This window comes from Haliotis rufescens, unplaced genomic scaffold, assembly GCF_023055435.1.
Source record: "Haliotis rufescens isolate VD_foot unplaced genomic scaffold, xgHalRufe1.0.p SCAF_111, whole genome shotgun sequence".
Taxonomy (NCBI): domain Eukaryota; kingdom Metazoa; phylum Mollusca; class Gastropoda; order Lepetellida; family Haliotidae; genus Haliotis; species Haliotis rufescens.
Window position 1 is genome coordinate 575,088 of NW_025963793.1, and position 14,750 is coordinate 589,837.

The 14,750-nt window shown below is 43.9% G+C and overlaps 2 protein-coding genes across 2 annotated transcripts in view; both read left to right on the forward strand.

The window, feature by feature from the left end:
- Positions 1–91, forward strand: part of LOC125378149 — a 39,373-nt gene extending 39,282 nt beyond the window's left edge. Inside the window, exon 3 of the mRNA XM_048393053.1 lies at positions 8–91. Coding sequence (XP_048249010.1) covers positions 8–91 — 84 coding nt within the window. The remainder of the gene's footprint in view (positions 1–7) is intronic.
- LOC124125879 (mucin-17-like) lies at positions 88–13,848 on the forward strand. Its single transcript, XM_048393054.1, has one exon. It carries the CDS (start codon positions 88–90, stop codon positions 11,203–11,205), a length of 11,118 nt encoding a protein of 3,705 aa, XP_048249011.1. The 3' UTR covers positions 11,206–13,848.
- The last annotated feature ends 902 nt before the right edge of the window (positions 13,849–14,750 follow it).

A 14,750-nucleotide genomic window follows, 5' to 3' on the forward strand; every position in this document is an offset into this window, starting at 1 on the left:
TTTACAGCCTCAGGAGATGAAACGGGAAGCACAACAACAGCAGAGACTAATAGTCCTGCCACAATGTCTACCGCCCAGGCAGGAGAAATGACAAGTTCAGGAGATGAAGGATCAGGTGTGACAGAGGAAATGCTGACGTTTTCGGGAGAACAAACGACAGCTGTAGACGAAAGCCTGTCCATTCCAACCGTGACCACAGACACTTTCCAAACTGCAGCACTACCCGATGAGGGATCAGCAATAACAGAGGAAATGATAACATCTTCAGGAGAAGAGACTTCAAGTGGTGCAACACCAGAAACAACAAGTCCAGTGATTGTCACCACTCTAGCACCAGACGACAAACAAACAGTGACTGAAGACTTCTCCGGCATAACTGAAGATATGTTTACAGCCTCAGGAGATGAAACGGGAAGCACAACAACAGCAGAGACTACTAGTCCTGCTACAATGTCTACCTCCCAGGCAGAAGAAATGACAAGTTCAGGAGATGAAGGATCAGGTGTGACAGAGGAAATGCTGACGTTTTCGGGAGGACAAACAACAGCTGCAGACGAAAGCCTGTCCATTCCAACCGTGACCACAGACACTGTCCAAACTGCAACACTACCCGATGAGGGATCAGCAGTAACCGGGGAAATGATAACATCTTCAGGAGAAGAGACTTCAAGTGGTGCAACACCAGAAACAACAAGTCCAGTGACTGTCACCACTTTTGCACCACACGACAAACAAACAGTGACTGAAGACTTCTCCGGCATAACTGAAGATATGTTTACAGCCTCAGGAGATGAAACGGGAAGCACAACAACAGCAGAGACTACTAGTCCTGCTACAATGTCTACCTCCCAGGCAGAAGAAATGACAAGTTCAGGAGATGAAGGATCAGGTGTGACAGAGGAAATGCTGACGTTTTCGGGAGAACAAACGACAGCTGTAGAGGAAAGCCTGTCCATTCCAACCGTGACCACAGACACTGTCCAAACTGCAACACTACCCGATGAGGGATCAGCAATAACCGAGGAAATGATAACATCTTCAGGAGAAGAGACTTCAAGTGGTGCAACACCAGAAACAACAAGTCCAGTGACGGTCACCACTCTAGCACCAGACGACAAACAAACAGTGACTGAAGACTTCTCCGGCATAACTGAAGATATGTTTACAGCCTCAGGAGATGAAACGGGAAGCACAACAACAGCAGAGACTACTAGTCCTGCTACAATGTCTACCGCCCAGGCAGGAGAAATGACAACTTCAGGAGATGAAGGATCAGGTGTGACAGAGGAAATGCTGACGTTTTCGGGAGAACAAACGACAGCTGCAGAGGAAAGCCTGTCCATTCCAACCGTGACCACAGACACTGTCCAAACTGCAACACAAGCCGATGAGGGATCAGCAATAACAGAGGAAATGATAACATCTTCAGGAGAAGAGACTTCAAGTGGTGCAACACCAGAAACAACAAGTCCAGTGACTGTCACCACTCTAGCACCAGACGACAAACAAACAGTGACTGAAGACTTCTCCGGCATAACTGAAGATATGTTTACAGCCTCAGGAGATGAAACGGGAAGCACAACAACAGCAGAGACTACTAGTCCTGCTCCAATGTCTACCTCCCAGGCAGAGGAAATGACAAGTTCAGGAGATGAAGGATCAGGTGTGACAGAGGAAATGCTGACGTTTTCGGGAGAACAAACAACAGCTGCAGACGAAAGCCTGTCCATTCCAACCGTGACCACAGACACTGTCCAAACTGCAACACTACCCGATGAGCGATCAGCAATAACCGAGGAAATGATAACATCTTCAGGAGAAGAGACTTCAAGTGGTGCAACACCAGAAACAACAAGTCCAGTGACTGTCACCACTTTTGCACCACACGACAAACAAACAGTGACTGAAGACTTCTCCGGCATAACTGAAGATATGTTTACAGCCTCAGGAGATGAAACGGGAAGCACAACAACAGCAGAGACTAATAGTCCTGTTACAATGTCTACCTCCCAGGCAGAAGAAATGACAAGTTCAGGAGATGAAGGATCAGGTGTGACAGAGGAAATGCTGACGTTTTCGGGAGAACAAACAACTGCTGTAGACGAAAGCCTGTCCATTCCAACCGTGACCACAGACACTGTCCAAACTGCAACACTACCCGATGATGGATCAGCAATAACCGAGGAAATGATAACATCTTCAGGAGAAGAGACTTCAAGTGGTGCAACACCAGAAACAACAAGTCCAGTGACTGTCACCACTTTTGCACCAGACGACAAACAAACAGTGACTGAAGACTTCTCCGGCATAACTGAAGATATGTTTACAGCCTCAGGAGATGAAACGGGAAGCACAACAACAGCAGAGACTACTAGTCCTGCTACAATGTCTACCTCCCAGGCAGGAGAAATGACAAGTTCAGGAGATGAAGGATCAGGTGTGACAGAGGAAATGCTGACGTTTTCGGGAGAACAAACGACAGCTGCAGACGAAAGCCAATCCATTCCAACCGTTACCACAGACACTGTCCAAACTGCAACACTACCCGATGAGGGATCAGCAATAACAGAGGAAATGATAACATCTTCAGGAGAAGAGACTTCAAGTGGTGCAACACCAGAAACAACAAGTCCAGTGACTGTCACCACTTTTGCACCACACGACAAACAAACAGTGACTGAAGACTTCTCCGGCATAACTGAAGATATGTTTACAGCCTCAGGAGATGAAACGGGAAGCACAACAACAGCAGAGACTAATAGTCCTGAAACAATGTCTACCGCCCAGGCAGGAGAAATGACAAGTTCAGGAGATGAAGGATCAGGTGTGACAGAGGAAATGCTGACGTTTTCGGGAGAACAAACGACAGTTGTAGACGAAAGCCTGTCCATTCCAACCGTGACCACAGACACTGTCCAAACTGCAACACAAGCCGATGAGGGATCAGCAATAACAGAGGAAATGATAACATCTTCAGGAGAAGAGACTTCAAGTGGTGCAACACCAGAAACAACAAGTCCAGTGACTGTCACCACTCTAGCACCAGACGACAAACAAACAGTGACTGAAGACTTCTCCGGCATAACTGAAGATATGTTTACAGCCTCAGGAGATGAAACGGGAAGCACAACAACAGCAGAGACTACTAGTCCTGAAACAATGTCTACCTCCCAGGCAGAGGAAATGACAAGTTCAGGAGATGAAGGATCAGGTGTGACAGAGGAAATGCTGACGTTTTCGGGAGAACAAACAACAGCTGCAGACGAAAGCCTGTCCATTCCAACCGTGACCACAGACACTGTCCAAACTGCAACACTACCCGATGAGCGATCAGCAATAACCGAGGAAATGATAACATCTTCAGGAGAAGAGACTTCAAGTGGTGCAACACCAGAAACAACAAGTCCAGTGACTGTCACCACTTTTGCACCAGACGACAAACAAACAGTGACTGAAGACTTCTCCGGCATAACTGAAGATATGTTTACAGCCTCAGGAGATGAAACGGGAAGCACAACAACAGCAGAGACTAATAGTCCTGTTACAATGTCTACCTCCCAGGCAGAAGAAATGACAAGTTCAGGAGATGAAGGATCAGGTGTGACAGAGGAAATGCTGACGTTTTCGGGAGAACAAACAACTGCTGTAGACGAAAGCCTGTCCATTCCAACCGTGACCACAGACACTGTCCAAACTGCAACACTACCCGATGATGGATCAGCAATAACCGAGGAAATGATAACATCTTCAGGAGAAGAGACTTCAAGTGGTGCAACACCAGAAACAACAAGTCCAGTGACTGTCACCACTTTTGCACCAGACGACAAACAAACAGTGACTGAAGACTTCTCCGGCATAACTGAAGATATGTTTACAGCCTCAGGAGATGAACCGGGAAGCACAACAACAGCAGAGACTACTAGTCCTGAAACAATGTCTACCTCCCAGGCAGAGGAAATGACAAGTTCAGGAGATGAAGGATCAGGTGTGACAGAGGAAATGCTGACGTTTTCGGGAGAACAAACGACAGCTGCAGACGAAAGCCAATCCATTCCAACCGTTACCACAGACACTGTCCAAACTGCAACACTACCCGATGAGGGATCAGCAATAACAGAGGAAATGATAACATCTTCAGGAGAAGAGACTTCAAGTGGTGCAACACCAGAAACAACAAGTCCAGTGACTGTCACCACTTTTGCACCACACGACAAACAAACAGTGACTGAAGACTTCTCCGGCATAACTGAAGATATGTTTACAGCCTCAGGAGATGAAACGGGAAGCACAACAACAGCAGAGACTAATAGTCCTGAAACAATGTCTACCGCCCAGGCAGGAGAAATGACAAGTTCAGGAGATGAAGGATCAGGTGTGACAGAGGAAATGCTGACGTTTTCGGGAGAACAAACGACAGCTGCAGACGAAAGCCTGTCCATTCCAACCGTGACCACAGACACTGTCCAAACTGCAGCACTACCCGATGAGGGATCAGCAATAACCGAGGAAATGATAACATCTTCAGGAGAAGAGACTTCAAGTGGTGCAACACCAGAAACAACAAGTCCAGTGACTGTCACCACTTTTGCACCACACGACAAACAAACAGTGACTGAAGACTTCTCCGGCATAACTGAAGATATGTTTACAGCCTCAGGAGATGAAACGGGAAGCACAACAACAGCAGAGACTACTAGTCCTGAAACAATGTCTACCGCCCAGGCAGGAGAAATGACAAGTTCAGGAGATGAAGGATCAGGTGTGACAGAGGAAATGCTGACGTTTTCGGGAGAACAAACGACAGTTGTAGACGAAAGCCTGTCCATTCCAACCGTGACCACAGACACTGTCCAAACTGCAGCACTACCCGATGAGGGATCAGCAATAACCGAGGAAATAATAACATCTTCAGGAGAAGAGACTTCAAGTGGTGCAACACCAGAAACAACAAGTCCAGTGACTGTCACCACTTTTGCACCACACGACAAACAAACAGTGACTGAAGACTTCTCCGGCATAACTGAAGATATGTTTACAGCCTCAGGAGATGAAACGGGAAGCACAACAACAGCAGAGACTACTAGTCCTGCCACAATATCTACCTCCCAGGCAGAAGAAATGACAAGTTCAGGAGATGAAGGATCAGGTGTGACAGAGGAAATGCTGACGTTTTCGGGAGAACAAACGACAGCTGTAGACAAAAGCCTGTCCATTCCAACCGTGACCACAGACACTGTCCAAACTGCAACACTACCCGATGAGGGATCAGCAATAACAGAGGAAATGATAACATCTTCAGGAGAAGAGACTTCAAGTGGTGCAACACCAGAAACAACAAGTCCAGTGACTGTCACCACTTTTGCACCACACGACAAACAAACAGTGACTGAAGACTTCTCCGGCATAACTGAAGATATGTTTACAGCCTCAGGAGATGAAACGGGAAGCACAACAACAGCAGAGACTACTAGTCCTGAAACAATGTCTACCGCCCAGGCAGGAGAAATGACAAGTTCAGGAGATGAAGGATCAGGTGTGACAGAGAAAATGCTGACGTTTTCGGGAGAACAAACGACAGCTGTAGACGAAAGCCTGTCCATTCCAACCGTGACCACAGACACTGTCCAAACTGCAACACTACCCGATGAGGGATCGGCAATAACCGAGGAAATGATAACATCTTCAGGAGAAGAGACTTCAAGTGGTGCAACACCAGAAACAACAAGTCCTGTGACTGTCACCACTTTTGCACCAGACGACAAACAAACAGTGACTGAAGACTTCTCCGGCATAACTGAAGATATGTTTACAGCCTCAGGAGATGAAACGGGAAGCACAACAACGGCAGAGACTACTAGTCCTGCTACAATGTCTACCTCCCAGGCAGAAGAAATGACAACTTCAGGAGATGAAGGATCAGGTGTGACAGAGGAAATGCTGACGTTTTCGGGAGAACAAACGACAGCTGTAGACAAAAGCCTGTCCATTCCAACCGTGACCACAGACACTGTCCAAACTGCAACACTACCCGATGATGGATCAGCAATAACAGAGGAAATGATAACATCTTCAGGAGAAGAGACTTCAAGTGGTGCAACACCAGAAACAACAAGTCCAGTGACTGTCACCACTCTAGCACCAGACGACAAACAAACAGTGACTGAAGACTTCTCCGGCATAACTGAAGATATGTTTACAGCCTCAGGAGATGAAACGGGAAGCACAACAACAGCGGAGACTACTAGTCCTGCCACAATATCTACCTCCCAGGCAGGAGAAATGACAAGTTCAGGAGATGAAGGATCAGGTGTGACAGAGAAAATGCTGACGTTTTCGGGAGAACAAACGACAGCTGTAGACGAAAGCCTGTCCATTCCAACCGTGACCACAGACACTGTCCAAACTGCAACACTACCCGATGAGGGATCGGCAATAACCGAGGAAATGATAACATCTTCAGGAGAAGAGACTTCAAGTGGTGCAACACCAGAAACAACAAGTCCAGTGACTGTTACCACTTTTGCACCACACGACAAACAAACAGTGACTGAAGACTTCTCCAGCATAACTGAAGATATGTTTACAGCCTCAGGAGATGAAACGGGAAGCACAACAACGGCAGAGACTACTAGTCCTGCTACAATGTCTACCTCCCAGGCAGAAGAAATGACAACTTCAGGAGATGAAGGATCAGGTGTGACAGAGGAAATGCTGACGTTTTCGGGAGAACAAACGACAGCTGTAGACGAAAGCCTGTCCATTCCAACCGTGACCACAGACACTGTCCAAACTGCAACACTACCCGATGAGGGATCAGCAATAACAGAGGAAATGATAACATCTTCAGGAGAAGAGACTTCAAGTGGTGCAACACCAGAAACAACAAGTCCAGTGACTGTCACCACTTTTGCACCAGACGACAAACAAACAGTGACTGAAGACTTCTCCGGCATAACTGAAGATATGTTTACAGCCTCAGGAGATGAAACGGGAAGCACAACAACAACGGAGACTACTAGTCCTGCCACAATATCTACCTCCCAGGCAGGAGAAATGACAACTTCAGGAGATGAAGGATCAGGTGTGACAGAGAAAATGCTGATGTTTTCGGGAGAACAAACGACAGCTGTAGACGAAAGCCTGTCCATTCCAACCGTGACCACAGACACTGTCCAAACTGCAACACTACCCGATGAGGAATCAGCAATAACCGAGGAAATGATAACATTTTCAGGAGGAGAGACTTCAAGTGGTGCAACACCAGAAACAACAAGTCCAGTGACGGCAGGAATACTGCCTCAAAATACAACGGACAGCTTGGTGTTTTCAGTAGATGAAAAGAGCTATTCTCCAGACATTGATGGACAATATAGGCTTGTTACTGATGGTAAAGATGTCACTGAATCGACGATACCTCATGGCCTTTCTACATCTTGGTTTACCTCAAAACATGATAATGTCACCTTATCACCTGTGACAATTGCTCCTAGTGACAAAGTATCCAGTATAACTACAGAACACGGAACCAGTGGCATTAGTGATATAACTACTTTCACTAACAAAAACAAAATATCAACTGAGAGTGCCGTTGACTTTACAGAGGTACCCCTTACTTCATCTGGTGATGAAATAATTAATTCAATCACACAGGAACCTATCGGGATAATTCCTCTGGGAACAAGTCCAACGCCGGAAGATGAAGTTTCCAGCGGAACGACCAAGTATGAAACAAGTGGTATGAGTGACACTGCCACACCTTCCAGCGATGACACATCAACAACTGTCACACAAGAGCTTGTTAGCACAGTTGCTGTGGCAAGAAGTACCATTCCGGATGCAACTACTGAACATCCAGAGAAACGAACAAAATTGTGGGAAAGAAAGGAATGGGAAGACAAGTTTAGTAGTACACAGGATCCAGTGACATCCCACACGAGAAGAACTTATGATTCAACAACAATGGGTGTTGATAACATTTTGGATTCAGGTTATACGATAACTGCTGTGACAGAGAAATGGACATCCAGTGATATCACAGATATACTGATACCAGATACTGTGACAGAGAAATGGGCGTCTGGTGATACCACAGATAAACGGATACCTGATGCTGTGACAGAGAAATGGGCGTCTGGTGATACCACAGATAAATTGACACCTGATGCTGTGACAGAGAAATGGGCGTCTGGTGATACCACAGATACACTTACACCTGATGCTGTGACAGAGAAATGGGCGTCTGGTGATACCACAGATAAACTGACACCTGATGCTGTGACAGAGAAATGGGCGTCTGGTGATACCACAGATAAATTGACACCTGATGCTGTGACAGAGAAATGGGCGTCTGGTGATACCACAGATAAACTGACACCTGATGCTGTGACAGAGAAATGGGCGTCTGGTGATACCACAGATAAACTGACACCTGATGCTGTGACAGAGAAATGGGCGTCTGGTGATACCACAGATAAACTGACACCTGATGCTGTGACAGAGAAATTGGCGTCTGGTGATACCACAGACAGGCTGACACCTGATGCTGTGACAGAGAAATGGGCGTCTGGTGATACCACAGATAAACTGACACCTGATGCTGTGACAGAGAAATGGGCGTCTGGTGATACCACAGACAGGCTGACACCTGATGCTGTGACAGAGAAATGGGCGTCTGGTGATACCACAGATACATTGACACCTGATGCTGTGACAGAGAAATGGGCGTCTGGTGATACCACAGATACACTGACACCTGATGCTGTGACAGAGAAATGGGCGTCTGGTGATACCACAGATACATTGACACCTGATGCTGTGACAGAGAAATGGGCGTCTGGTGATACCACTGATACACTGACACCTGATGCTGTGACAGAGAAATGGGCGTCTGGTGATACCACAAATAAACTGACACCTGATGCTGTGACAGAGAAATGGGGGTCTGGTGATACCACAGATAAACTGACACCTGATGCTGTGACAGAAAAATGGGCGTCTGGTGATACCACAGATACACTGACACCTGATGCTGTGACAGAGAAATGGGGGTCTGGTGATACCACAGATAAACTGACACCTGATGCTGTGACAGAGAAATGGGCGTCTGGTGATACCACAGATAAACTGACACCTGATGCTGTGACAGAGAAATGGGCGTCTGGTGATACCACAGATACACTGACACCTGATGCTGTGACAGAGAAATGGGCGTCTGGTGATACCACAAATAAACTGACACCTGATGCTGTGACAGAGAAATGGGCGTCTGGTGATACCACAGATAAACTGACACCTGATGCTGTGACAGAGAAATGGACATCTGGTGATACCACAGATAAACTGACACCTGATGCTGTGACAGAGAAATTTGGGTCTGGTGATACCACAGATAAACTGACACCTGATGCTGTGACAGAGAAATTTGGGTCTGGTGATACCACAGATACACTGACACCTGATGCTGTGACAGAGAAATGGGCGTCTGGTGATACCACAGATAAATTGACACCTGATGCTGTGACAGAGAAATGGGCGTCTGGTGATACCACAGACAGGCTGACACCTGATGCTGTGACAGAGAAATGGACATCCGGCGATTCCACAATCAAATGGACATCTGACGATACCACAGACAGTTTGACATCTGGCACACGCACAACAGCCATGCCAGTGAAACATGTTGATAGTACAACACGTGATACCACTGACTTTATAGGTAATGAGTCGTTCAGTGGAGAATCAGGTGACACTACAGACAAATGGATGTCACTCTTCACATCTGAACCAAAAGAGCCAACACATAGTGGATCCTCGAGGCATGTTACATTCCCCACGATGACTTCAGAAATGACGACAAACAAGGATGACCATACATCTGAGTTCTACACCAATGCCATGGTTAGTGAAGGCCAGACCTCACTGCCATCAGCAAAGGAACATAGTGCAACCCCGCGATCCACAACAGCGACGTCAAGGTATGAACCGGATGAAAGGAATGTACAGAGTGAAGCTACTTCTCAAAGTTTTACTGAACAACCAAAGGCTTCTGTCAGTGACATTCAGACCAAAACAAGAAGCAGTGAAGCCACAACCAATACGCTAAGTACCGATATGGAGTCTGTCATGACCTGGTTATATGACACTATGACAACTCTCTCTCCAGATGAGGAAACAAAGTCCCCTACAGCCACACCCCAACCAACGTCAGCGTCCCAACCAACGTCAGCGTCTTCTCAAGGAAGAAGCGCCACAACTACAACAGCCACGACAGCCACTACTGTACAGGATGAAACAACAGAGGGCAGTATAGTTGGCGCATTTACATCCTGGCTGTTTTCTGCAGAACCCACAGCTCCATCGACAACGACGGATGCCGAAACAGCCTCTACATCACAACAGAGTGTAATCAAGAAAACAGAAGAGCCTCTCGAAGCATCTACGGTGACAACAATGAAAGCACCTTTCTTCATTACCATCATGGTGTCAAGGAATAGACACACGAAGAGATTAACGGATTACAATACCAAGATCAGTCCCACAACTCCCACACGTTCCACGACAACCAGGAAGTACACCAAGCCAAGCATTGGGGGAATCACGGTCAGACTTCGCCGTAAGTTTGGCCGCCACACACAAACGAAGCCATTTATTAGCAGAAATGGCACAATCATTATGCATCGCAGAAACGGCAACTACAGCAGAAGAACTGTGATAAGGAACAACCGGAACGGCAACGGCAACGGCAACGGCAACGGCAACGGCAACAGGGGGACAGGCAGTAGAAGGAGTTCAAATAAGAGTATGCCTACTGTAAGACTAACGGTTTATAGAATGGTGAAAAATGTTTACAACGTTGGCAGAATTGCACTTCGACAGTCGTATTTGAGGTGTAGAGCCTTGTTGAGAAGAACATTGATAAAACTGGCCCACCTTTGGCGTAAGTGTGTCAACGGGGCTGTGAAAGTGGTTTACACGCCTTACCAAAAAGGCAGACAACTGATACACAGAAAATTGAGTTTAGCATACAAAAATATACGACAGGCTTATGATTATGGGCGTAAAGCACTCAGCAGGCAGGTTGTCCATGTAAAACTTAAAGTGTATAATTATTATCTTTATCTAGCAAATTACTACAAACAGTATTATAATTACTATTCCAATTATTTTACACATTATTGGAGTTTTGCAAAGAAATATATTGTTTAGGTGGGCTGATGGAGAAATTGATATTTTTTATCTGTTCAATGAAAACGCCATAACATAAAACCCATCACGTGACTCAGCTGTGTGACATGGAATGATCTCTACTTAGATGTATAGTTTCATTGTTATCATGTAGAGGTAGCGAGTCATCACCAATGTGTACGTGGAACTTTACATCCAACATTTCAGAAGATACATGCAGTCAGACTCGTCATCTTAAATGCATCCTTTTGCTGGAACGTTCGTTGCTGTTTATGACGTTCGTGTGAAAATTCCTGGTCGGAAGGTGATACAGTTTATATATGAAAAAAGGACATTTCAGATTACTTTTGTTCTTCAAAACTGTATCTTAGTTACCTGTTTTGGAAAGGTTTGAAAACTATTCTTTTATTTTGATTGATTTTATTATATTTTATTTAATTTTGGTGTGGAGAAATACGGTTTAAAAATCAAATGAGGTAATCTGATGTAGTATATGTACCACACGGATACTGTTTTGACGAGTCCTGACAGAACATCATGGTGTTTTGTGTGAATTTACTGAATAATACCAGATGTATTATTGATGGTCTAAACACGTACGGATGATGTAAAGAGTATCCGACGATGTGATATGTGTTACGTGAAGCATCCAAATTCGTAATGTATTCAATTTACACTTCATAGGTATGATAATATATTTCAAAATATAAAGATCTACCGGTAAACAAACTTTAGAAAATCGCGTTTAGAAATTGTGTTTGTGTTAATTGAACCAACCATTAAAATTGTTTCATTTGGAAAATAGGACGGAAACAACACGATATGCACGTGCATTATTTGAACATGTGAAAACCTGATTATCAACTGAAGAATGTCAGTTCGAGGTATTTCTAAAGTTTGTTTATCCTCATAATAAGGAGTTGTTTCGTATAGCGTTAACGATTTTGGAGTTACCAATCGCCCCCGACACTGTTTTTTTATCACTGCCTGTAGTATCTTTTTTGTGAATTGTTTTTTTATTTTGTAAGGCAATTTCAGATACAATATGTGTCAATTGTCATTTAATAGACGACATGTGCTTGAAATATGACATTTTGTGTAACAGTTTTAAAATGTGTAATTATCTCCATGTTGGATCTCATGACTTGCCATATTAACAGTGAAACGTGAGAAATTATCTTGTTATTTGAAAAGCTGTCTCAAAGACCAGCCCTTAACGCGTGTTTTTTTTAAAAGGCATCGATGACCAATGGCACATAATACCATATATTACAAAACTATCCGGTGACGTAATATAGATTAATACACTGATGTTCCAATTATGTTGTTACCTTGTACATTGTCTTACAGTAAAAATTGTTTCTTTTTTGTAGTGAACATGTGTGAACAATTAACAGTGAACATGTGTGAACACTAAACTTATATGTGTGACCATGGCGAATGATAACAATACTGAGTGACGCATAACCAGCTCGTTGCCTCATTACCTTGACAAAACACACTTAACTGATCATTGTTTAAAACAATACCGTGATAAAAAACATGTCAATTCATTAAATATTTTTTTAAAACATGTCCTAAAATTTGAAACAAATAAATTATATTTATTATTTTCTCAACACAAAGCTCCAGGGCAACAGGACCTGGTTTCCAACAAACGCTCGATCGTGGAGCCACAAGAGTGATGGAGATCACGTGCTTACTCTAATGCGACCAGTCAAACCAAAACATGTGCGTCAGCCTTGTATATGGAAATGTGTTTCGCATTCGAGACTTACATTGTTACCAACATTTCGTTCATTTTTGTTTCCAGATTTTCGTACATGATCCCATTCATTGCAGATTAAACCGATTCCATAACAAATCACTGATCACCAACATGTTGCGGATCTCGGCTCCGCAACAAATCTAGTACTGATAATGGAATCGGATAATTCTGGTTCGCTTTGTTAAAAAGGATAATCATTTTAATATTATATCAGCTGGTTGCCTCCTTTTTCAAAGAGACATCACGTCAAATCATATCAGCCCCTGCGTTCATTCAACCCTGCTTAATAACGAATTCCAGCAACCTTTAAGATAAATTCGGCATGCAGTCAAACCCTACTGGACTGTTAATCCGAAATTCCAACCTTTCAACTTGTGTGTGAAATGTCTGTATATAATCATTGGGACGTAAATCTAAACTCGGTAATCCAGATATTTCTCAATCAGTGCGATTTCACTGGAATCGGAAGTGCGGATTAACAGGGGTTAACTGGGACCATAACGTTTACCGCCACTGCTCGTGGATTATAAAAGGGTTCGTTATATCGGAAAGTTCGCTACATCCGATTTCGGTATAACCGGAGTTGACAGGTCGAGGGAACAAACATAACAAAAATGTAGCCACTTGAATGTCTATTTTTGTAAGTCGGTGTTGTATTTGCTGATTTCGTGTTTGGTGTATACAAGCGTATACACCAAGCATTCGGATAGTGTTCATCTGACATCATTGTTTCTATATATGTATTGTGTCGGTGTATCCAATGTGATACACGCCTTTAAATGGACTTTATGCTTAGTAGACTTACCTTGTTTGTATACTTTTGTAGAAAGATGTAAATATTTGTAAAATATTCCTGTACAGATTCAGATACGCACTAAAGCTTGGTTTCACTGTGATTGGTGTCGGTGTCATTTGTCCGCAGTCAGAGAGGAGACATATAACTCTGGACCTAACAAACCAGTGGCCAATATGTTAAAGGAGTAATTACAGTAGTCTCAGCGCCAGGACTATTGTAAGCCATGATAAAGTATAGGAATAAAGTAGTCTTGGTGCTATTGTAAGCCATGATAAAGTATAGGAATAAAGTAGTCTTGGTGCTATTGTAAGCCATGATAAAGTATAGGAGTTAAGTCGTCATAGTGCTACAACTATTGTAAGCCATGATAGAAGTATACGAGTTAGGTAGTCTTAGCGCTAAAACTATTGTAAGCCATGATAAAGTATAGGAGTTAAGTCGTCTTAGTGCTACAACTATTGTAAGCCATGATAGAAGTATACGAGTTAAGTAGTCTTAGCGCTACAACTATTGTAAGCCATGATAGAAGTACACGAGTTAAGTAGTCTTAGCGCTACAACTATTGTAAGCCATGATAAAGTATAGGAGTTAAGTCGTCTTAGTGCTATTGTAAGCCATGATAAAGTATACGAGTTAAGTCGTCTTAGTGCTACAACTATTGTAAGCCATGATAAAAGTATACGAGTTAAGTAGTCTTAGCGCTAAAACTATTGTAAGCCATGATAAAGTATAGGAGTTAAGTCGTCTTAGTGCTATTGTAAGCCATGATAAAGTATACGAGTTAAGTCGTCTTAGTGCTACAACTATTGTAAGCCATGATAGAAGTATACGAGTTAAGTAGTCTTAGTGCTACAACTATTGTAAGCCATGATAGAAGTACACGAGTTAAGTAGTCTTAGCGCTAAAACTATTGTAAGCCATGATAAAGTATAGGAGTTAAGTCGTCTTAGTGCTACAACTATTGTAAGCCATGATAGAAGTATACGAGTTAAGTAGTCTTAG

Excerpts from the sequence above, each read along its gene's own strand:
- LOC124125879 (XM_048393054.1), top strand. The coding sequence starts at position 88 with ATGACAAGTTCAGGAGATGAAGGATCAGGTGTGACAGAGGAAATGCTG.